This window comes from Lagenorhynchus albirostris, chromosome 1 (genome assembly GCF_949774975.1).
Source record: "Lagenorhynchus albirostris chromosome 1, mLagAlb1.1, whole genome shotgun sequence".
Lineage (NCBI taxonomy): Eukaryota > Metazoa > Chordata > Mammalia > Artiodactyla > Delphinidae > Lagenorhynchus > Lagenorhynchus albirostris.
In genome coordinates, this window is record NC_083095.1 from 15,197,109 (window position 1) to 15,220,627 (window position 23,519).

At 36.5% G+C, this 23,519-nt stretch overlaps 1 protein-coding gene across 4 annotated transcripts in view; it reads left to right on the plus strand.

Annotated features, from left to right (window-relative positions):
* EML5 (EMAP like 5) overlaps positions 1-23,519 on the plus strand; it is a 164,196-nt gene that overhangs the window by 93,459 nt on the left and 47,218 nt on the right. For all 4 annotated transcript variants that reach the window (XM_060122842.1, XM_060122761.1, XM_060122683.1 and 1 more), the window contains exons 18-25: positions 1,605-1,807; positions 2,806-2,917; positions 3,992-4,119; positions 8,475-8,616; positions 19,691-19,843; positions 20,569-20,700; positions 21,744-21,832; positions 22,625-22,801. In XM_060122842.1, coding sequence (XP_059978825.1) covers positions 1,605-1,807; positions 2,806-2,917; positions 3,992-4,119; positions 8,475-8,616; positions 19,691-19,843; positions 20,569-20,700; positions 21,744-21,832; positions 22,625-22,801 — 1,136 coding nt within the window. The remainder of the gene's footprint in view (positions 1-1,604; positions 1,808-2,805; positions 2,918-3,991; positions 4,120-8,474; positions 8,617-19,690; positions 19,844-20,568; positions 20,701-21,743; positions 21,833-22,624; positions 22,802-23,519) is intronic.

Genomic DNA, 23,519 nt, shown 5'->3' on the forward strand with positions numbered 1-23,519 from the left:
TTAAATCCTTACAATGGTCTGTAATGCTGCCTTTGACCTCTCTGACCCCATCTCCCATTACTGCCTCCCTTACTTTCTTTGCTACTCCATACTGGCCTCCCTAGTTGTTCCTTGAAGATTCTTGTCACGTTCCTGCTTTGGGGCCTTTGCGTTTGCTGATTCCTCTGTCTTGAATGCTCTTTTTGCATGGCTTGCTCTTGCTACCTCCTTCAGGTCTTCATGAAGATACCACCTTCTCAATGAGGCCTTTCTTAACCACCCTTCTTAAAATGGACCCCTCTCATTTCTTATCTCCCTTTTATGCTTACATTTTCTCTATAGCACCCGTCATCATCTAACATCCCGCACATTTTACTTATTTGTCATATTTATTGACTGTCTCTCACCAGGAAGCTCCATGAAAGCAGGGAATTTTGTTGTCTTGTCTGTTTTGTTCATAGCTCTGCCCCCATTGCCTTAAATAGTGTCTGGTATCTATATATATTTCTTGAATAAATGAATGAGTGAATGAGTTCATTTGGAAAAATGGGCAAAAGATATCAAGAGATAATGAATGACCAATAAAAATAGGAAAAGATGATAAAGCTTATGAATAATTGGAGAAATGCAAATTAAAACCACAATAAAATTCAGTTGATATTTCACATCCCCAGTCTGATAATACCAAGTGTTCTGAAAGATAGGAAACAACAGGAACTCCTTTCACTATTAATGGGAGTATATGTTGGTGTATCGACTTTGGAGGACGATTTGGTCATAGAGATGATACCTCTCATCTACATGCTGTTCCTTTTGCAAATACGCTATGACCATTCCTAGGCATTCCTAGAGAATCTCTTGCACTTTTATAGAAGAGGCCCTTGCAGCAGTGTTTAAAGCAGCATTGTTTTCAATAGCAAAATCTTGGAAGCAATTTTATTAAGTCCCCATTAATAGGAAAATGTTGTATTTATATAATGGAATGCTATATAGTCAGGAAAATGAGTTTTCTAGGGGTACAAATCAACATGTATAAAACTCCACGACAAATTGTTGGTGAAAAAAGCAGGTTGCAAAAGAATACATACAGGATATGTATTTATAGACAATTTTAAACATGAAAAATAATGACGTGTTACCTAAGAATTCAAAAATGAGTAGTAAAATATGTATAAGGGAATGTGTGAGAATAATCAAGATCACATTCAGAATAGTAGCGGGTGAAGAAGGGAGATGGGATTGGCATACGTTTTGATTGTTTAGTAATTTTATGTAAATTGATAATGGATATAGAAGAGCTTATTGTATTTTTTTTACTTTTTGTATTAAATATGTCATAATATAATGTTTAAAAAATTAATCAAAAGACTGATTTAAACTGACTTAATACATATTTTTGTTTATCCAAAAAGCTATGACCTGAAAGCAGCCATGGGTATGCCTGCCGCAGCCAAGCAAGGTGTTGCCCAAGTCACTGATTGAGAGACCTTTATTTTTCTTTTTAACTCTCCTTACTGTTACATGTCTTTCTCTTTAAACAAGAAAAACAGCCGAAAAGAAATTTTATTGCTTTGAATTTTATACGTTTTGAGAGTGGTACTTTCATAATATTTTTTATGAACCAGGGGGAGGATTGATTGGAAGAAAAGGCTACGTAGGCACACCAGGGAAAAATGACACAATGATGTGTGCAGTATATGGATGGACTGAAGAGATGGCTTTTTCTGGAACATCCACAGGAGACGTGTGTATCTGGAGAGACATCTTTCTTGTAAAGACAGTTAAAGCACATGATGGACCAGTGTTCAGTATGCATGCATTGGAAAAAGTAAGTAACCTAAATAAATTTTAAGTTAAACATAGTTTGATCATGGAGTGCAGAACATTTTCACAAGTACAGGGACACTACCTTTCTACTTAGCTGAGCTACCCAATAATAATATGTGAGCTAGAGTCTTCCTGACTGTATTTTATTCCTCTTTTCAAACTCCTGAACCCAGAGTGAAATAGGTCTGCTGTTATTAAAAAAAAGTTTAACTTAGTATTTATTAATCTTTTATTCTGAGTCAAAAATTGTTTAGGTACTTTATATGTTATCACCATATCCTGTGAGGTAGCTGTCATTATTTTTTAATAAATTTATTTGTTTTATTTGTTTATTTTTGGCTGTGTTGGGTCTTCGTTGCTGCGTGTGGGCTTTCTCTAGTTGTGGCGAGCGGGGGCTACTCTTCGTTGCAGTGCACAGGCTTCTTATTGCGGTGGCTTTTCTTGTTGCAGAGCACAGGCTCTAGGCACGTGGGCTTCAGTAGTTGCAGCATGCAGGCTCAGTAGTTGTGGCTCACGGGCTCTGGAGCACAGGCTCAGTAGTTGTGGCACATGAGCTTAGTTGCTCCGCAGCATGTGGGATCTTCCCAGACCAGGGCTCAAACCCATGTCGCCTGCATTGGCAGGCAGATTCTTAACCACTGAGCCACCAGGGAAGTCCCGTAGCTATTATTATTATCCCCTCTTTTTAAAGGATGGGATTATGAAGCCTCCAGGAGAAGGTGCTGAAAGTGGTAGAGCTACTTTATGGTTCTAAATTGCAAACTGTGTTTTTAAAGTCCTATTCTAAAAGTAGAATGTTTTGTGTCATGGTAAATATTTTTGCAAATTCCATGTTGATGTTTAAAAAAACATAATGGATTCTATGCTAATTTCTGTTTTTTTACAAGCTGTAACTTTTGGCTATAAATATTCTTTCCTCCAGAGTTTTTCAATATAAAAGAAGGTTATTATTTTTTAAATATTTAGATCTTCATTAACTTAAAACTTTTACTTTTGTAGGGATTCGTAACTGGAGGGAAAGATGGGGTAGTAGCTCTTTGGGATGACTCCTTTGAAAGATGTCTCAAGACCTATGCTATAAAAAGAGCTGCTTTGGCCCCAGGATCTAAAGGTGATTTGAGATTTTGAGATTTGTAGGAAAAAAGATTAATTGCTTATTAACATGGTGGGCACTGAGGTGGAGCATGTAGGGTATATTTTTCCTTCTTTACTAGACAGGCATCAGAGTTCAGTAAGAGAAGCGACTTAACTGGATGCCAGAATCATTGCTGTCCTTTCAAAATCTATTTTCAGTGATACGCATAGTAATATATAAACAAATACAAGATTATCAATGTTAATTTTTCAAAGAAAATCGCCATGTGAGTGTCACATTTTCCACCAGTCAGGGTATTGTTTTCAAACTTGGCCTTTTGTTTCATCTTAGTGTTTTGTTGACTCTCCCTCTCTAGCCTTGCAGGCCCTTCTTCCTTTACCCTTTCTCATGGTGCGTTAAGGCACTACAGCACTCTGTCTCTGGCCTCCAGGCCTTCCTGTATGCTGTCACTTTTGCCTAGAATTTTTCCTTTCTCCTCCCTCCTGCTTCCTCCAGTTTCTTGACCATATGCTCATTTTTCAGATCTCAAACACTGTTTCTTCTAGAATGATTCCTTACACTCCCATCCCCTCTCCCCCTCACAAAAGGTTGAATTCCCTTTTGTTCCATTTTCAATATGCTCCTCACACAAGGTCTGTTTTCCTCTTTGTGTGCTCTGTGAGGGCAGAAGCTTGGCTCTATCACGTTTACCAGTATATCTCTGAAGTCTGCCTAGGGTACAGTAAACATAAATGAATTAATCTTAAATCAAATTGAATTAAAATTACTAACCAGAATATTGTACATGCTCTAAGAGGGTCAGGAGGTGGATGAGGAGCAAAAGGAAAATAAACGGCTGTCAGACTGGTAGTAGGGGATCTGGAATAATATAGAATCATGGAATTATAGCATATAAATGGTACTTACTTTTGAGATTAGTAAATTGAATGGTTGGGGAAAATGTGGTACATTTATTAGAATACTTAAAATATAGGAGAAAGCAACCGTGTAACATGATTTGCATTGTCAAAATAGCATCATTGGCAATATATACACCCTTGTATTATAGTAACTTCATACCTAGAAGAACATCTCCGTTTAACATTTTAGGTCTTCTCTTGGAAGATAACCCATCTATACGTGCCATATCATTAGGACATGGTCATCTTTTAGTTGGTACAAAGAATGGTGAAATACTAGAAGTGGATAAAAGTGGCCCAATAACACTTCTGGTCCAGGTAATTTTAAATGTTAATATGCTTTCTTTTCCCTTTGTATACAGTTGATTCAATACATAAGAGCCAGAAGTTGGCAGTGGTGAAAAATAATGTTAAATTATTTAGGGAAATATTTGTTAATGTTAATATTTACAAAACATAAATTTAATCATAGTTAAATGAGTAGTATCTGTAAATAATATGCATATTATCATGTAGAATAATTGCCAATATTTTCAGTAATTTCTTATTGCAAAGCAAGAAACCAATGGAAAGAAAAGCCAGTTGTAATTAATTTAACCCAGTCCATTTATTTCATATTTAATTTTATTTCTTTGAAGTACATTTGTTGACCCTAAGGCAGTTGTTTTCCTATGAAACTCTTCAGTTTAGTTCATTCTTTCTCAAGTTTCTAACTTAGAAAAGTAAAAAATGAATGTACGCTAAAATTTTACTGCTGAAAACATTTATCCATGAAAATATGTTAGTGATTTTGAAAATCCAGAAGTACACACTTTGTGTGGCAGAAATATAACATAAAACAGCAGGATTAGCTAATCCTTAACATTTCCATCAGGAATGCTGTATTAATTTTTCAGGTTTACATTTCCTATGTATATTATGGTTTTTGATACTATAAAACACAGCAGGTGAAGTAGTATTTACTCTAATGAAAAATTGTCCTCATGCAACTCTGTATAGTAACACATTTTGGGTTTGCCTTTTACCCTGAAAAAGAATTATGTTCTTTCTTAATACAGACTGATTTCTTCTCCAACCCCCCACTTCACTCCTGTTAAGACACCAAAGAGCACATGTAGATGAGAACATTGCACATGCTTTAAGGTTAACATAATATCCTGATGTAACAAGGAGAATTTGTAAGCAAATAAAAAAACATTTTGTATTAAATTAACTGTCAAACTTTCATGTCTTACTCTTTAATTTCAGTCACATGATGCTCCTTTAAAGTAAAAAGATGTTAGAGTCATGGTGTTTAACGTATTTATGGTCTCTTGGAAAATATAAACACAAATACACTTTTACAGATGAATCCATAGATGGACCTATTCAAAAATACAATTTCATAATTGTAAGAAGAGATTTTTAGAAGTCATAAATGACATTATTTTTTTAATATTTATTATAAAGTTTAAGATTTCACATATCTACTCTCTCCTAAATGTCAGGAACAAGACAGGATACCAGGTCTCACCATTACTGTCCAACATTGTATGTGAGGTCTTAGCCAGTCCAGTAAAACAAAACAAAACAGAAAACAATTAAAGGTGTACATGTTGGAAGCAAATGGATGACGCTGGATGGATATCAGTATTTGCGGATATTATAACCCTATGCCTTGAATATTCAAGAGAATAAACTGAAAAATTATTAGAGCTAATTAAAGAGTCCTACAAATTGCATATATGCAAAGTCAACATGTAAAAGTCAGTAGTATTTCTACATATCGCAATGATCAGCTAACACATATGACACAAAATGGTACTCACAAAGAAAACTATATAGTAACCAGAAATAAAGATGGCTAAAAATATGCAAGACGTGTATTAAGAAAACTATAAAATTGTACTAAACGCATAAAAGTTGTAAATAAATTCTGTATGATCATAATCCATATCCTAATGAGATTTTTCACAAATTCTGGAAAGATTTTGTTTAATCATCTAGAAGAGAAACTATTCAAAAATAGTCAAGAAATTTTTGAGAAACTCTGTGCTAGAAATAAAGATAATATAAAACTATAGTAATTAAAAGTGCGGGAATGTATGTACATTAGAAGTGCATTCATGTATATACCAAAAAAACCACGTACAACAATGTTTGTAGCAGCAGTATTCTGTGGATCAGTTTGGGGACTAGCGCCTCTTAACAATATTAAATCTTCTGATCCATGAACGTGGATCTCTCCATTTATTTAGATCTTCCTTAACTTTTTTCAACAATGTTCTATAGTTTTCAGTGTACATGTCTTGTAGTTATTTTGTTAAAATAACTTACCTCATATTACTTCTAATAGTTTTTTGGTGAATTTTTTAGGGTTTTCTGTATACTATAAGAGATTATGTCATCTGCAAATAGAGATAGTTTTACTTCTCCCTTTCCAATCTGGATGCCTGTTATTTCCTTTTCTTACCTAATTATGCTGCCTGGAACTGCCAGTACTATGTTGAACAGAAGTAATGAGAGTAAAGATCCTTGTCTTGTTTCTGATTTTAGGGAGGAAGCATCCAGTCTTTTACCATTAAGTATAATGGTAACTGTGGATTTTTCATCTTTGCCCTTTATCAGGTTGAGGAATTACTCTTTTATTCCTAGTTTGTTGCTTATTTTTATCATAAAAGATTGTGTCACATATATATGGAATCTAAAAAAAAAAATGGTTCTGAAGAACCTAGAGACAGGACAGGAATAAAGAGACAGGACAGGAATAAAGAGGCAGACATAGAGAATGGACTTGAGGACACAGGGACGGGGAAGGATAAGCTGGTACGAAGTGAGAGAGTGGCGTGGACGTGTATACACTACCAAATATAAAATAGATAGCTAGTGGGAAGCAGCCGCATAGAGCAGGGAGATCAGCTCGGTGCTTTGTGTCCACCTAGAGGGCTGGGATGAGGAGGGTGGGAGGGAGACGCAAGAGGGAGGAGATATGGGGATATATGTATATGTATAGCTGATTCACTTTGTTATACAGCAGCAACTAACACAACAACCTAAAGCAATTATACTCCAGTAAAGATGCTAAAAAAAAAAAGATTGTGTCATTTGTCAAAAGCAATTAGTATATTGCATTAATTGATTTTGGGATTTTAAACCAACCTTTCATTCCTGGGACTAATCCCACTAGGTCATGGTATATAATTCTTTTTATATGTTGTTGGAATAAGTTTGCTAGTATTTTGTTGAGGATTTTAGCATCCATGTTTATAAGGGATATTGGTCTGTAGTTTTTTGTGATGTGTCTGGTTTTGGTATCAGGATAATATTGGCTCCATAAAATGATTTAGGAAGTATTCTGTCCTCTTTGATGGCCTCTTTCCCTAACCACATCCAGCTGTTAAACTCTATTAATTGCTCACTGATTACTCTATTGTTTCCAGCATTTTCCTGGAGAATAAATTCCTTTACAGGCTAAACCAATCAAATTCAGCCTTCTTAAAAGGGACAGTTCCCTAGGTTACTGTTTGAGATTTGTTCTGAAGTCAAGCAGTCTCTTCCTGTTGTCTATGAGATTTTCCTGTTTTTCCTAGACAGACTAGCTGGCCTTCATTTTAGACATGTCCAGTGAGTCTGTCAGTTGCCTCCCAATTAACTTTCATAACAACCTCCATTGTTTTCAAGAGCACCTTTAGGCTTCAACTTTTCCACGTTGTAGTAAATGAAATCAGTTGCTTTGAAAAGAGGCTAGGAGCTGTTTTATGGCTTGCTTCTCTCTCTCTCCCGGAAAAATTTCTGATCCAGGGCTCTGTAGTTGAGGGTGAAAACAGTGGAATGCTTCCTTTTTCTGAGTGTCCGTTGCTTTAGATCTCAGTGCTCAGTTGGTGGGGAGGGAGCAAGTAGCCTCAGGTCTTCTTGAGTTGACATTGAGGCCCCAGTATTCTTACTGGCCACTGCACCTAAGATAGAGCCTCCGTCTCAGAATAGGGGGTGGATAGAAGGAGGGAGCTCCCACCTCGCAGCAGCAATCACCAAGAATTTAGCCTCAATAGCAGGTAGCTGGGGGAGGATGAGAAATGCTGACCCCTGCCCCTTCTGGGAAGAAAGCTCCCCTAGTGGCTGGGGAGAGAGACAACCCTTGTTCTTGGTTACATCAATCTGGTATGGAGTTTTCATGTCAGTGAGTGGGGAAGAGGGAGAAAAGGGGTGTCTCGGTTCAAATACAGCAAACTCACTGTTCTTACTGAATTTTAGCAGATTTTCTTGAGTAAATGTTTCTTCATTTGTTCTATTTCCTCGAAACCATTTCCAGAGACTTAATTTTTTTTTTAATAATTTCTACCAGTTTCACTGGTGCACAGGTCTGCAGTACTCCCTTGCTTTGTCATGCAGGAAGTCCCTCCTGTATGACAATTATTAGCATTCCAGGGCAGCCAATTCCTATTTTCTCTACATTAAATGTTGTAGGATTTTGAAGCTAATTTTCAGCAGCAACTTGATTATATTGTAACTGTGGAGATAAAACTGTTACGAAGTTATTTTAAGGTGTATTCCAAAGATAAAGAGAAAAGTTTTATTAGAGTTATCTATTATTCATTATCCTATCATTATTATATATTATTGAATGTTGTCTTCAGTTTTCTTCTAAATACAAGTATCTTTAGGTTAAATTGATCTTAACTATGTTTTATTTACAGGGACACATGGAAGGAGAGGTGTGGGGTTTGGCTACACATCCTTATCTGCCCATCTGTGCTACTGTAAGTGATGATAAGACCTTAAGAATATGGGATCTCTCTCCTAGTCATTGTATGTTGGCTGTCCGGAAACTTAAAAAAGGTAAGTGCCTCTCAGACTTGAGCATAGATCAAATTGTCACAATTATTTAACCCTCACAAATGTAAGAAAGCAATAGTAAATATATAAAAAAGACTTAAAATATTTATTCTGTGTCTACTTGCTCATGATGGTATATGAAGAAAATTAATTATACCCGGTCTTTGCTTTATGGGACCTACTATGATCATGCCTACGCTGAGTCAGTTTTTAATATCATTTTGGAAAAAAGAATATAGGATGAAAACAGAAGCTAAGTTTTCTACCCTTTATGACTATGGATTATATATAATTCAGAATCAGAAATCAGGAAGGCCTTAACTTAAAAAGGGGTAGCAGAGTTGAGAGGAGGATATTTTGGGATGAAACAGAACTGAACACATTTGTAGGAGGTAAATGAGGCTACCCTATCAATATAGAGTGACAAGAGCTTCAATTGTTGGAGCAAGACTGTTACTATTAACTTAGGCCAGATGAGGATACACAATAGCTTCAAATTTCTTTTTTTTTTTTTTTAACATTTTTATTGGGGTATAATTGCTTTACAATGGTGTGTTAGTTTCTGCTTTATAACAAAGTGAATCAGTCATACATAAACACATGTTCCCATATGTCTTCCCTCTTGCGTCTCCCTCCCTCCCACCCTCCCTATCCCACCCGCTTCAAATTTCTTAGTAAAGTGGTAGGGAATATTATTTTATAGCATGAGGATATTGTAGGAGGAGCTCTGGCTGAAAAAGTTGGGAATTGTTACTGAAAGAAATGTGATAGCTTAAGCAGATGAAAGTAAGAATTGCTAGCAATGTAAAGACCAAGCTGAAGTTAGGTAACATGTTATAATTCAATCAGTTGATTTATTTTTGCTTCCTTATATTGACTTTTAAGTCAATAGAAGTCTATTCTCTTTTTCTAGTGCTGTTATTAAATATTTAACATATATGCTTAACTAAAAATCTGAAGTTAATCACAATCTCTGGAACTCTAGAGCTCTAGTCACTGTCCTTCCCTTTTTTTTCTTTTTTTTTTTTGAGTTATTGATGTTCAGCATTTTCATTCTCTGGTATGTGTGTGTGTGTGTGTTGTATTCCTTTGTTTTTTTCTGAAAGACTAGGGAGAATTACCAGTGGTTGTGTACATGAACTTTCAGTGTGAAGGGTTATAGTAAGATTTCAAAACCACAGTCACACCTCTTTGTGCACAGAAAACCACTGTGTCAAAAGATTCTTTCCTTCCCAAGTCCATTGGAAGTCCTGACCAGTCAGATTTGGAACATACTTGTTTTTATTACCTATCAGATTTTCTTTCCTTTTTTAAATTGAAATATAATTGACATAGAACTTTACATTAGTTTCAGGTGCACAACATATTGATCCAATATTTGTAAATACTGTGAAATGATCACCATAATAACATGACTACACATACTTACAAATTTTTTTTTATTGTGAGAAGAACTTTTTTTTTTTTTTTTTTTTTTTTTGGCAGTACACGGGCCTCTTACTGCTGTGGCCTCTCCCGCTGCGGAGCACAGGCTCCGGACGCGCAGGCCCAGCGGCCATGGCTCACGGGCCCAGCTGCTCTGCGGCATGTGGGATCCTCCCGGACCAGGCCACGAACCCATGTCCCCTGCATCGGCAGGCGGACCCTCAACCACTGTGCCACCAGGGAAGCCCGAGAAGAACTTTTAAGATCTACTCTCTCAGCAGCTTCCAGCTATGCAATACTGTATTACTAACTGAAGTCTCCATGCTGTACATTACATGTCTATGACTTCTTTACTTTATAGCTGGAAATTTGTACCTCTTGACCCCCTTCACCCATTTTGCCCACCCCCCACTGGCAACCACCAGTCTGTTCTCTGTATCTTTGAGCTTTTTTTTTTAGATTCCATATATAAGTGGGATATAGTATTTGTCTTTCTCTGTTTGATTTATTTCACTTAGCATAATGCCCTCAGTGCCCATCCATGTTGTTGCAAATGGCAAGAGTTTATTCTTTTTTATGGCTGAGTAACCTTACAGTGTGTATGTATGCATATATATGTATATACATACAGACATATCTATACCACATTTTCTTTATCCATTCATGCATTCGTGGACACATGGGTTGTTTCCATATCTTGGCTATTGTAAATAATGCTGCAGTGAACATGAGGGTTGATATACCTTTTGACTTAGTGTTTTTGTTTTCTTCGGATAAATACCCAGGAGTGTAACTTTTTGAGGATCTCTGTTTGTTTTTTTAACCTCCCTTCAATTGGACATTATTATTGTTTCATGCAGTGTTTACTTAGATTTATCTATGCTTATGCATTTCTTTGTTCACCTTTTCTTCTTGTATCTCAAACTTTTTCTTTTGTCATTTTCTTCTAAAATACAGTTTTAGAATATCCATAATAAGGACTTGTTGGAAATTCTCTCATCTTCCTCTGGATGAACCAGTGGCATATAAGACTAGGACAGTGGGAGTGGTCTATTTTGGCAGGAGAAATATTTTATCACTGACATTGCAATTCTTTAAAAGCAAAAGAAATTTTATTCAGTTTTATTGTTTTAAAATTTTTGATTGGCAATATATTGCCCCTCGGGGGAACTGTTTCCACTGCCCTGCCCTTGGTATACTACTAGGCTGAACATGTTTTCATTTTTTACTCTCATTCTTGAATGCTAATTTAACTGCTTCTAGAGTTCTTGATTCAGAATTATTATTCCTATGGTTTCCATTGTTCTCTTTTACATCGTTCTGCAGTTCTGAGGTTTAATAACATTGTGCATGTATGTGGTTTATTATTTATTTATTCTATTTAGGATTTGTTGTGTTTCCTGAATCTTTGGACTTATATCTTATATCAGACCAGAAAAAATGTCTACCAGTATTACTGGCTCCTTCTAGGAGTAGATCTTTATATTAGGTTGTAGAGAAAAGTCATGATTCTGTATTTTTGTTTTTAAATATTCTTCTATACTCACTTCATTTTTCCTTCATCATCATTAATTCAAGAGGAAGACAAGTGGATTTTCATAACCTTAAAGGGACATGTATGGTTCATAACCTTAAAGGGACATGCTGGTTGACGTAATTATAACAAAATACTGAAGTCATAGTGGTTTAAATATTATAAAACACAGTTATCTCTTTCAAACATTCAGTAAGTAAATACTGTTTTCTTCAGAAAATGAACATGCAAGGATTATGGTCCTGAGGCTTAACATTTTATAACTAAGACATTTTTTTATTTTATTTTTATTTTTGGCTGTGTTGGATCTTTGTTGGTACATGCGGGCTTTCTCTAGTTGCAGCGAGTGGGGGCTACTCTTCATTGTGGTGCTCAGGCTTCTCATTGTGGTAGCTTCTCTTGTTGCAGAGCATGGGCTCAAGGTGCACGGGCTTCAGTAGTTGCAGCACGCAGGCTCTAGAGTGCAGGCTCAGTAGCTGTGGCGCACGGGCTTAGTTGCTCCACGGCAGCGGCATGTGGGATCTTCCCGGACCAGGGCTTGAACCCGTGTCCCCTGCATTGGCAGGCGGATTCTTAACCATTGCACCACCAGGGAAGCCCTAAGTCGTTATAGTTAATATAAACTATCCTATGAAAATTTTGCCAAATTATCCAATTTTATGGTAACTAGTTATAGAATAACCAAAGTATAAATATGCAACATGAATTAATGTCTGAATTCTTAATGTGTATAAAGTCAGTATTTTCCAAATATTTGCTAGCCTTTGCACTTTTCTGTATAATGACATATTGGAAAATTCCTGTTAAAGACTCTTATTTATGGCTTTAGCTTTTAACTATAATCAAACCTGAATTTTTTCCTCCACCCCCACCCCCCACTACTCTTGCAACCACTAATCTGTTCTCTGTATCAGTTCATGTACCTTTTGGCCATTTGTATGTCTTCTTTGAAAAAATGTCAGTTCGGATCTTTTGCTCATTTTTAAATCAATGTGGTTTTTTTGCTGTTGAGTTTTATGAGTTCTTTATTTATTTTGGATATTAGTCCCTTACCTGATATATAATTTGCAATTATTTTTCCAGTTCAGTAGGTTGCCTTTTCATTTTGTTGATGGTTTTCTTTCCTGTACAGAAGCTTTATAGTTTGATGTAGTCCCACTTGTTTATTTTTGTTTTTGTTGTTCTTGCTTTTGCTGTCAGTCAAAAAATCATTGCCAAGATCTATGTCAAGGAGCTTAACACCTAAGTTTTCCTCTAGGAGTTCTGTGGTTTCATATCTTATATTCAAGTCTTCAGTCCGTATTGAGTTAATTTTTGTGTGTGGTATAAGATAGTGGTCCAGTTTCATTCTTTTGCATGTGGCTGTTCTAGTTTCCCAACACAGTTTATTGAAGAAGCTCTCCTTTCCCCATTGTACATTCTTGACTTCTTTTGTAAGTTAATTGACCATGTGCACATGGGTTTATTTCTGGGCTCTCTATTCTGTTCCAGTGATCTGTGCATCTGTTTTTATGCCAGTATCATGCTGTTTTGATTACTATGGCTTTGTACTATAGTTTGAAATCAGGGAGTGTGACGCCTCCAGTTTTGTTCTTCTTTCTCAAGATTGCTTTGTCTACTCGGGGTATTTTGTAGTGCCATACAAATTGTAAGATTATTAGTTCTGTATCTGAAAACTGCCAGTGGAATTTTGATAGGGATTACATCGAATCTCTAGATTGCTTAGGGTAGTGTAGATATTTTACTAATCCATGAGCATGGATTGTCACATACCTGTTGATAGACATTATAAAGTTCCATAGGAATTGTGGGTTCAACTCTGTGCCTTCTAGGCCCTCAGCCTCTTTCTCCTCCAATGTAGTGTGTTTCAAAATAAGAAATCATCATCATACATATTTTTTTGTTTTGTATATGTCAAACCAAACTGTCAACCAGTTATTTTATCTTCTACAGCAGAATTGCCTCACAGTCAATTAGTTATGTACCAAAGATGTTTGCGGCAAAATGTCTATGGCAAAGAAGCTTACAGCAAAAATACTTGATATGATTAGATATAATAGTGAGAAGAACCATTCCCACCTCCACCTCTTGATTTCCAGACCCATGTATTCTGCCTGTGAGGTAGACAGCACCATATAATGGTCTATGCTGTGAAGCATATACCACATCCTATAAGACAAAACTCTGGTCTTTCAGCATACTGTTTCCCAAAAGGTGCTATAAATTAGTTTTCAGTAAGCCATTCCATCATTCTGTTAGTAGCCCTCGGTGGGTAATGAGGGTATGTGATAAAATTAGTTAATTCCATGGGTATGAGCTGAATGCTGCACATCCTTCGCTCTGAAATGAGTTCCTTTATCAGAAACACGGAATTCAGTGATGGTGGATAAGGTATCCTGTGTGTCCACAGGTGGTGGTGCTAGCAGAAGCACTGTGAATAGGGAAGGTGAATCCAAAGTTCATGTGTATTCCAGTGAGGATGACTCTTTGTCCTCTCCATAATGGAAGAGGTCCAATGTAATCAGCATGCCACCAGGTGTCTGGCTAGTTTCCCTCGGGAATGGTGCCATATCAGAGGTTCAGTTGGTCTCTACTGTTAGCAGGTTGGACACTCAGCAGTAGTGGTAGCAAGATCAGCCTCTGTAAAGAAAAGTCCATGTTTTTTTAACCGGAGCATAGACTCTGTCCTTGCCACCTTTGGCTCACTAAGCAAGTGCTAGCTGGCTAGGAAAAGAGGCTGCCTGATGTCCATAGAGCATATTATTTTGACCATCTGATTATTGAGAGCCTCCTCTGCAGTGGATGCCCTTATTGGGCTTTCCCTAGGCCACAAAAATCTTCACAGCCTATGCCCTTTCTGAGAGTTTTACGCACAAATCTATTTTCTAGATTTCCTTGTCTCTGATCTTCCAATCCTGTTTCTTCCATCCCTGAGTGTTCATTCAAATAGTTAACAGTGGCTAATGAATCAGTGTAAATCTGTCTATCTAGTTGTCTCTTACTACAAAAGTGGTAAACCAGATGTACTGCTTGAAGGGCTGCCCACTGGGAAGTTTTACTTTTACTGCTGTCCTTCAGGGTCACCCCTGAGTGGGGCTATGATGCTTTCAGGCAGGTACCAACATATTGTGTTGGAACATCTGTAAGTCTGGCTCGGATTTCTTCTTCCTCAGTCAGCTGATCATAATGAACACCTATGAGGCCATAGGTGTAGATTGAGAGAGAGAAGAGGCCTTGCACTATAGGATTTATTGCTGAAAGATTCTGAGCCACCTGTTGTTCATATAAATTACTTGTAACTTCCAGATCTCTCTAAGCCTGGTCTTTTCTATTCTGTGTCCAGTTGATGACAGATTGCTGTTGTGTACACCCAGTCAGTGGCTAGGTTGGTCATGTAGCTTTCAGTTCATGAAAGAAAGCTCAGGACATACAGTCACCTGATATTCCATAGTTAGGCATTTACTTACTGTCTAATAAGACCTAGTAGCAATCCAGAAACTACTTCTCAAAAGGAAAATAGTTATCTGTAAAGGAGGGCATGGAATTTCTCCCAGTCCGAAGTATGCTTCTTTGGTAGCTTTCCAGAGGTTCCATACAGCATCCCTATTTACTATAGACACTTGGAGTATCATTGAATCTGCTTGATCATAAGACCAAAGTGGAAGATCAGCTTGCCTTCTCTTGTTCTGGTCCCCACTGGAAGCTTATAAGTGGCTTGATAGATGGAGAGAGCAGCTCACTCAAATGTGGTATGTGTTGCTTTCCAAAAGGCCTACCAAGCATTCTGCTCCTTTTGTTCGTGGTAGGTGATGGGAGGTGTAGCAACTTGTCTTTCAGTTGGAGGGAATGTCTTGACATATTCCAGATCATTGGATCCACAGAAACGTCACTGAGGTGGCAGGGTTCCTGAATTTTTGTGGGAATTATCTGCCACTCTCTTGATTCACTTCTGTCTTACTAAGGCATCTAAAGTATTATGCTTGTTGCTTCCTGCTCCCCAGATCCATTCAGCATAATGTCATCAATGTAGTGGACCATTGAGATGTTTTATGGAATGTCAAGATGATCAGGATCTCTGTGGACTGTATTATGGCAAAGAACAGGAGAGTTGAAATAGCCCTGAGGCAAGGATTTGAAGGTGTCCACAGATACAAGCCAGGTAAAAGCAAACTGCTTCTGGTGGTCTTTACAAATTGGTATGGAGATAAAAGCATTAACCAGGGCAATAACTGCAGCGAAATGCTAGGGACTGTGTTAATTTGTTCTAGTAAAGATCTGGAAGAGTAGCTTCAATTGGAATCATAACCTGATTAAATTTATTATCCAGAGTTATTAGCTAAAATCCATCTTATTTCAGTACAGACCAAACAAGCAAAGATGATGTGATAGGTATTCTTACCCCTGCATATTTCACGTCCTTGGTAATGTCACTGATTTTTGCAATTCTCAGGCTTATGGTTTTGTTTCTGGTTGTCTTAGTAGAGAGGAATTTCCAGGGGTTTGTACTTACTTCTTCCTGTTGTAATGACCCTTACCCCATGGATCACAGAGCCAGCCGTAGAGCATTCTACAGGTTGCCAGGTATATCTATTCAACTTCAGGAATTGGGTGGGGTCCACAGACCACCTGGGTCCACTATGATTCAAAATCGGACTTAGATTCCATCTATCACATGATCACCATAAGGCCCCACTTTTACTGCTTGTACAACAGCAGCTTTTAGTGTTCTTAAGAACTAGTGTCAGTTCAGAGCCCATGTCCAGTAATTCCTGAAAGTTTGGATCTTTCCTTTCCTTCAGTTCACAGTCATTCTACTAAGCGGCCACAGATCCTTGGAGAAAGATTTATGTTATACACTTGTGACAGTGCTACAGGGTTCTTCCTCATTGGAACTTGGCCCTCCTTCAATCAGGGGGCTCTGAGTATATGAATTGGCTTAGGTCTGAAAACTGGTTGAGAAACTGTGACTCTCCATTGTGGTGATTTAAGTCAGGTGTTTTAGCCACCAGGTCTGGAGTTTTTCCTACTTATAGATCAAACACTAATCTAGTAAGTTACTTATTTTGTTCCTGGAGACACCATGATTAATTAGCCACCAACAGAAATCTCCACAGGCCAGCACATTCTGGTTATTAGTACATCCCTGCTGCCCTTTTTGATAAAATAATCTACCTTATTTTTGTTGGTTAAGTGCTGCTGCTTGACCTCTGCTTCTCCAGGATTATCTTTTGAATCAGGGAGCCCGTATTAATGGTGACATTTCCCATTCCTGACCTTTATGGGAGGACAGTCACAGAGCTTTTCAGTGATGCAGGTGCTGCCCTTAATTAATGTATTTCTCAGTGCTTTCATGAAGGGACTATTTTCTAGACTTTTTCAAGGGATGTAATTGATGGGAGGGTATGCAGTTTGCATGTGAAAAATCTCCTCCAACATTCTTACCTCCCTAGGGTTTTGGATTTCTTCCTGTATATCAGAGGTCAGCCCATACATCAACTCCAGCCCACCTCCTGATTTTATAAATCAGGTTTTATCAGAACACAGCCATGCTCATTCTTTCATGTGTTGTCTAGGTGTGCTATTGCACTACAGTAGCAGAGTTGAGTAGTCTGCAAAGCTGAAAATATTTACTCTCTGGTCCTTTAAGAAGTTTGCCAACCTCTGCCTTAGGGCATGCTGAGATTTGATCCGAGTTAGGGGTCTAGTGACAGCAAAGGAATGATTGTGATGGTTCTTCAGAAGGTTAAGCATCCTCTGCAAGGCATCTGTTTCAGAAGGTGTGTCTTCTCAGACACTGGAGAGGAAGCTATTTGCATTGGCCAGTGAAACTCCAAATAACTCAGAAGTTCAAGATTCTCAGTTTTGTCTGAGTCCAGCCAGATGCTCCCACTCCACGGTTAAGGGTTCTCTTCCCAATCAGCGGCCTAACTTTCACACAAGAAAACTTGGTGAGTGTGTGAATTCAATTGACATTGTAAATATTCAGCAATATCAGCCCTGTCAGAAATTCTTCTAGGTTTGTCTTGGAAGTTCTCTACTCAGACCATGACTCGTGCTGAGAGTTTAAAAGAACCTGCGCTTGTTACTTCTTTCTGTAAATGCTCTGTGTATTCAGTGTAACCTTTTGTACAAACACAGAACTTGTGGTCACCATTATTGTTGTAATGGTCAAGGGCAGCAGCCGCTTGGACTCCCAGGGCACTCAGCTTCAGTGGATACTTCACAGTCAACCACAGGAGATAGCTTCGTTAATTGTTATGCCAGTGCATACCTTGGATTGCTAGCATCCATTTCCCATTGACAAGGGCTCAGCACTATGCTCAAGCCCAAAGAAAGGCATGACTAAACCAGTTCTGCAAACCCCATCTTTAATGGTCTGTCTCCTGTGACCACTTCAGTACCAGTTCTGTATCAATCAGAGACAGAAACCACCCCAGTAATTTGAACAGGGAAAATTTAATATGGAGTGTTAGCTAATGAACGGTGATTTAACTACTAAAAGGTGTGAAAGAGGATTCTAAGGGGTATAGAAGTAGCAGATGCAGAAAGCAGCTACTACCCATAGGGCTAGTGGATGGTGATCAAGGAATGAACTTACAGGGTGGACCCTCCCCTCTTCCCCCAGGCTGAGATTCAGATCTCTTTGGAGAGGGCGTAGGTGCCTCAGGAACATACAACCTGCCAGTGGAAAAGAAACTTGCCGGAGGGCTGATCTAGGAGATCTGCTATGATGGCAGAGAAACCCCCCTGTTCCCCCAGTTCCTGTCCGCTAATTGATCCACTGGTTACAGCACAGCAGAAGGAAGAAAAGTCCCTTCCTTCTTCTTTGGCCTTGCAGGAACCCTCCAGCACCCTCTACTGGCCAAAACCAAGTCAACTGGCAATGGAAAAATGTCCATAGGGTCCTGCTCCAGTAATCATATAGCAGGAACAAGGAGGGTGGATTTGGAGCTGAGAGGCAATAAATTAATATCAGGCCTTCTCCAGTTTCATGGCTATAACTGCTATCTGTGTGCTATTACCTCCCTTATGTATATCTCTAGCCTGTATATATCTTTTCCCTTGAACTCCAGAGAAGTATTAATGTATCAAACTGGCTCCTTGATGTCTTCATTTGAACTTCTCACAGGCATTCATAACAGGTACAAAACCAAACACTTGTACCTCCCCTAGTTTTTCCCATCTCAGCAAATGACATCATCAATCAAACGAAAAAATAGCCTCTACTTTTCTCTTTTTCCTACTTTACTCCCAGTTGGTCAAGGTCCTGCCATCTCTTTCTTCAAAATATATACAAATCCTACCATTTCTCACTACCTCCACTGCTGCTACCCTGCTTCAGGTCACCATCATCTCTTGACGCTTAAGTATCAGAAATCACATCCTAGATTTCTAATGTATGCTTGATAATTACATGACTGCTTATTCTCAGTTCATTCTATAACTTTACATTCTATAACAGGTGTACCCTATCCCTCCCACTCCAAACTTTATGCAAGACTTCAAAAGCCTTAGGGCTTTGAATATGCCTGCTACATCCCTTGCCGTCAAGTTAAGCCCATTTTTTGTGTTTGCCAATACAGCATTCACCCTTATTTTTTTTTAATTAATAATATTAACATCACTATTTCTTCATGTATAGTTTTGAAATATGTATAAATCTTCCGAGCTTAAACTGATAATTGCCTATTGTCAGATTTTTTTTTAATTTGAAAACATTTTTATAAAGATGACCTTATTTCTTAAATTTCTGTTTTGTTGGATAGAAACTACTAAGGTAGCAAACTCCCCAAACAACAACTTTTCCACATATATCATTGACTTTTTATGTTAGTCATCTCTCATTCTTTTCATCAGCTTAATTCCTTTTAAGGTAAATATCAGTACTCACTTTTGTTACATTCAGAAAAGGAAATGGTTTGTATTAACTCACGCTTGGAATGCCATACCATTGATCTCAATAGAAAACTTTATTCTCTGCATCTTTATTTCTTTCTAATATTGATTAGAAACCATAATAAATATAGGAATCCTCTTTGAAATTAAAGTTTCCTTAAGCATATCCTTTTTTTTTTAATAAAAGAAAATTACCTGATACATGCTCTCTTTCTCTTTTAGGTGGGAGATGTTGCTGTTTTTCTCCTGATGGTAAAGCTTTAGCTGTAGGTCTCAATGATGGAAGTTTCTTAATGGCAAATGCAGATACTCTGGAGGATCTTGTATCTTTTCACCACAGAAAAGACATTATTTCAGATATTCGATTTTCACCAGGTAAGATTTCATTGAAATCATACTTGATTATTAACTTGAGTATGGCAGTGAATGTATCAATGTGTGATTTTTATTAACTTATTTTATCTCAGAATTTTAGTTTTTTACTAGAAGAGGCAGTATAATGAGAGGTAAAAGCCCTATATTAGATCAGTGGCAAAATATCTGGCTTAGTGCCAATTCTGTCCCTAAATCTTCTGTGTGACTTGGGCCAAGGCATTTCTTTGAGCTTCATTTTCCTCATTTATAATGTAAGACAGATTGGATAACTGTTTTCATTATATTCTTAATGCTTTTGAAATTACATGAATTTTGCTTCTTCAATTTCCATATATTCATTACCAATGACAAAAACTACTATAATACAGGATTACTAATGTTAAGGCAAAATTTACTTATGTTGGCTTACTTATATTTTTTGTAAATTTAGAGATTTTCTTTTTTTTTCTGGTTACATGCAAAGAATATGAAAATTACTTTGTATATAATTTTTGATATTTTCTTTCCACTGAACTACCTCACTACATTAAAATTTTATTTAATTGTGTTAATTATAATATACATGAAAATGTTACCATTTGTCGTTTGACTCATATGTCTTGTTATAACTTAGGAAACATCTAAGAGTTCCTCCAAAAAAAAATTAAGAAAATTGACCCTAGTTGTAGAGTGTAAAAAATATTTCTAAGGGTATAAAATTTCAAGCAAATATGTTTCTATTACAGGTTCTGGGAAATATCTTGCTGTAGCATCACATGATAGCTTTATAGATATATACAACGTAATGAGTAGTAAACGAGTAGGAACATGCAAAGGCGCTACCAGTTACATAACCCATATTGATTGGGATGTTAGAGGTAAGATTCTAAATAACTTACTATTTGATAAAAGTTTCATTTGACTTAGTATATCTATTTTGGAGAAACAAGTAATTCAACAGATGAGTTCAAAAGCATTGTGAAAAACAAACGTTATTCTCAAAATGATTTCCACTACTTTATTTCACACCTAAAGATGAATGCTGTGAGTTTAGACTTTGCAATACTTCTAATGTAATTCAGATGATAGTACAGTAAGTGATAAATTCTTTAATTTGTAAAGTAATTTAAATATTATACAAATTTTTTTTAGTCATTTGTCCTGGTTTTGTCAGATAAGCTTGATATAAATAGTAACTGAAATTTTGGAAAATAGTTATGTTAATGAGGATTTTTTTTTTTTTAGTAACAGTATGTGCCCCCACTTTTTTTTTGGCCTCGCCCCACGGCTTGCGGGATCTCAATTCCCCAACCAGGGATTGAACCCAGGCCACAGCAGTGAAAGCCTGGAATCCCAACCACTAGACCACCAGGGAACTCCCAGTTTTAATGTAATTTTCCCAGCATTCAATAAAATACATTCCCTAAAATTGTCATAGTTGTATAACATACAGAATTTAATGAGTATCTGTTTTTTAGCAGAATGCGTGGCATATGGCAATGTTTAATAATTTAGATAAATGCTAAATATTTTAAATGCTCCATTTTAGGAATTTTTGTTTCAGATAGTCACCTATATAAATCTCGTGTTGTAAATTAAAGTTTTTCCAAATGTAGTTTAACAAAATACTCTTTAAAAAAAGGTTTCAAATTTTATTTCTAGGATTTTTACGAGTAGGAATATGCAAAGGCACTACCAATTACATAACCCATATTGATTGGGATGTATAACAACAGAAATAGTTCACATACACACACACACACACACAAATTAAGCCATTTATGAGTTTATTTACGTTATTATATATATGGTTGACTGCAGAGGGTTTAAGCTTAATTTTTCCCATAAAAGTTAAATATCATACTAACTGTATATGTATTTATATTTTATATATGTGTATATTTAAAAATTTTTTTTTAAGGGAAGCTTTTACAGGTCAACACTGGTGCTAAAGAACAGTTATTCTTTGAAGCTCCCAGAGGGAAAAAACAAACCATCCCCAGTGGAGAGGTAGGAAGATAGTAGTGCTTGTAATGTTGATATGACAGAAAGTGGTTAGAAAGCTGATGCCTATCTGGGTAAAGGAAGAGATTCTATATTAAGAAAATAAATAAATTGCTTGCTTGTATGTCTAGCTCTTCTCTAATTACTTTCCTCAAAGGATAAGAAGCATGCAATAGCATGTAAAAGACATGCCATCTAAGATTGGAGTACTGCATGTCTGTCAAATCTTTTGGAACCCATGTGCCTAAGATGCTTATTGGCAAATTCTCGTTTGAGGGGGAAAAAAAAGAAAAAAATGTGTTTGGTTTTGTGGCTGATATATTAGCAAAATTTTTTGACATGGCCAAGGAAGAGAAGCTAAACAAATATAACGTGAAAGTAGCTTAATAAGGAGTGGGACTGTAAGTAAAATTCTTAATTTCCAGTAATGATTAATTGGAAAATATGCTTATAAACTATTAGTAGAAGTTTAGACATGAAGTGTAAGAATAAATTTCTTGATTATTCTAAAAGCAGAAAAAGTCATATATTATCACTGTACGTTCCGCATCTAGAATACACAGTGGATATATAATAAATACATCTTGAATAATGTTATGTTAAAATTTTTCTGTAGGAACTAGTGGACTTGGGAAGCTACAAAACCAAGACAGCTACTAATTTGTTTAACTGTTTTTATTAAAATTTTTAATTTATTTGTGACATATATTAATTACAAAGAAAAATATTCAGATTTTTTGTTGTTAATTTTTTAGGGTTAGATGTTATAACCTTAGAGCATTTTTTTTTCTTTTTTAGGTAGAAAAAATTGGTTGGGCATCATGGACAAGTGTGCTTGGTTTATGTTGTGAGGGAATTTGGCCAGTAATTGGAGAAGTCACAGATGTAACTGCCTCTTGCCTCACCAGTGACAAAACAGTCCTAGCTACTGGGGATGATTTGGGATTTGTGAAGTTATTTAGATATCCTGCTAAAGTATGTGTTTTTCTTTAATTCTCCTAATGATCATAATTATAAAAATGGTTAAAGTAATGCCCTTTCATAGCATTTCTTTTTGTAATATGAATATTACACATGGAATATGTAATGTTGTAATATGAAAGGTTCAGAATTACGTTTCCTATTCTTGACATCATATTTATAGCTTTTATCTATAGATAAAAAGTATTATCTATAGATAATAGTAGTATTATAATTTATGAAGTAGTATTATAATTTATGATCCTATACCTTAAGTTATATATTATATTGTACAGTTTCTCAGTATTGAGGAGTATCCATAGCCGTTTTAGAAGAAACATTCTTTTAGCCCTAATATTAAAGAATTTTAGTATTCTTTTGATTAAATATATACCATTAACAGGAAATATAAACTTTTGATATTTACAACTTTAACATTTAAAATGTTCTAACAAATTAAATACAAAATACTATAAATGACACTACCTATAAAGTCAAAATAACTTTGGTTTAATGTGAATGAGTGATGTTATTTTCCTAAAACCAAACTGTAGAGATTCTTTGGAATGTGCATGCCCATGCTACTGTGTGCTGTGTGATGACTAAATTCTTTTATTGCTTTCCTTTATTCAAACCACTGGGAAACATTAGGCTTTCACTTAGCACAAAAATAAAATTCATATATCAAGTATAGATGCATTTATTTCTTAATTGTCACAAATTCAAATATATG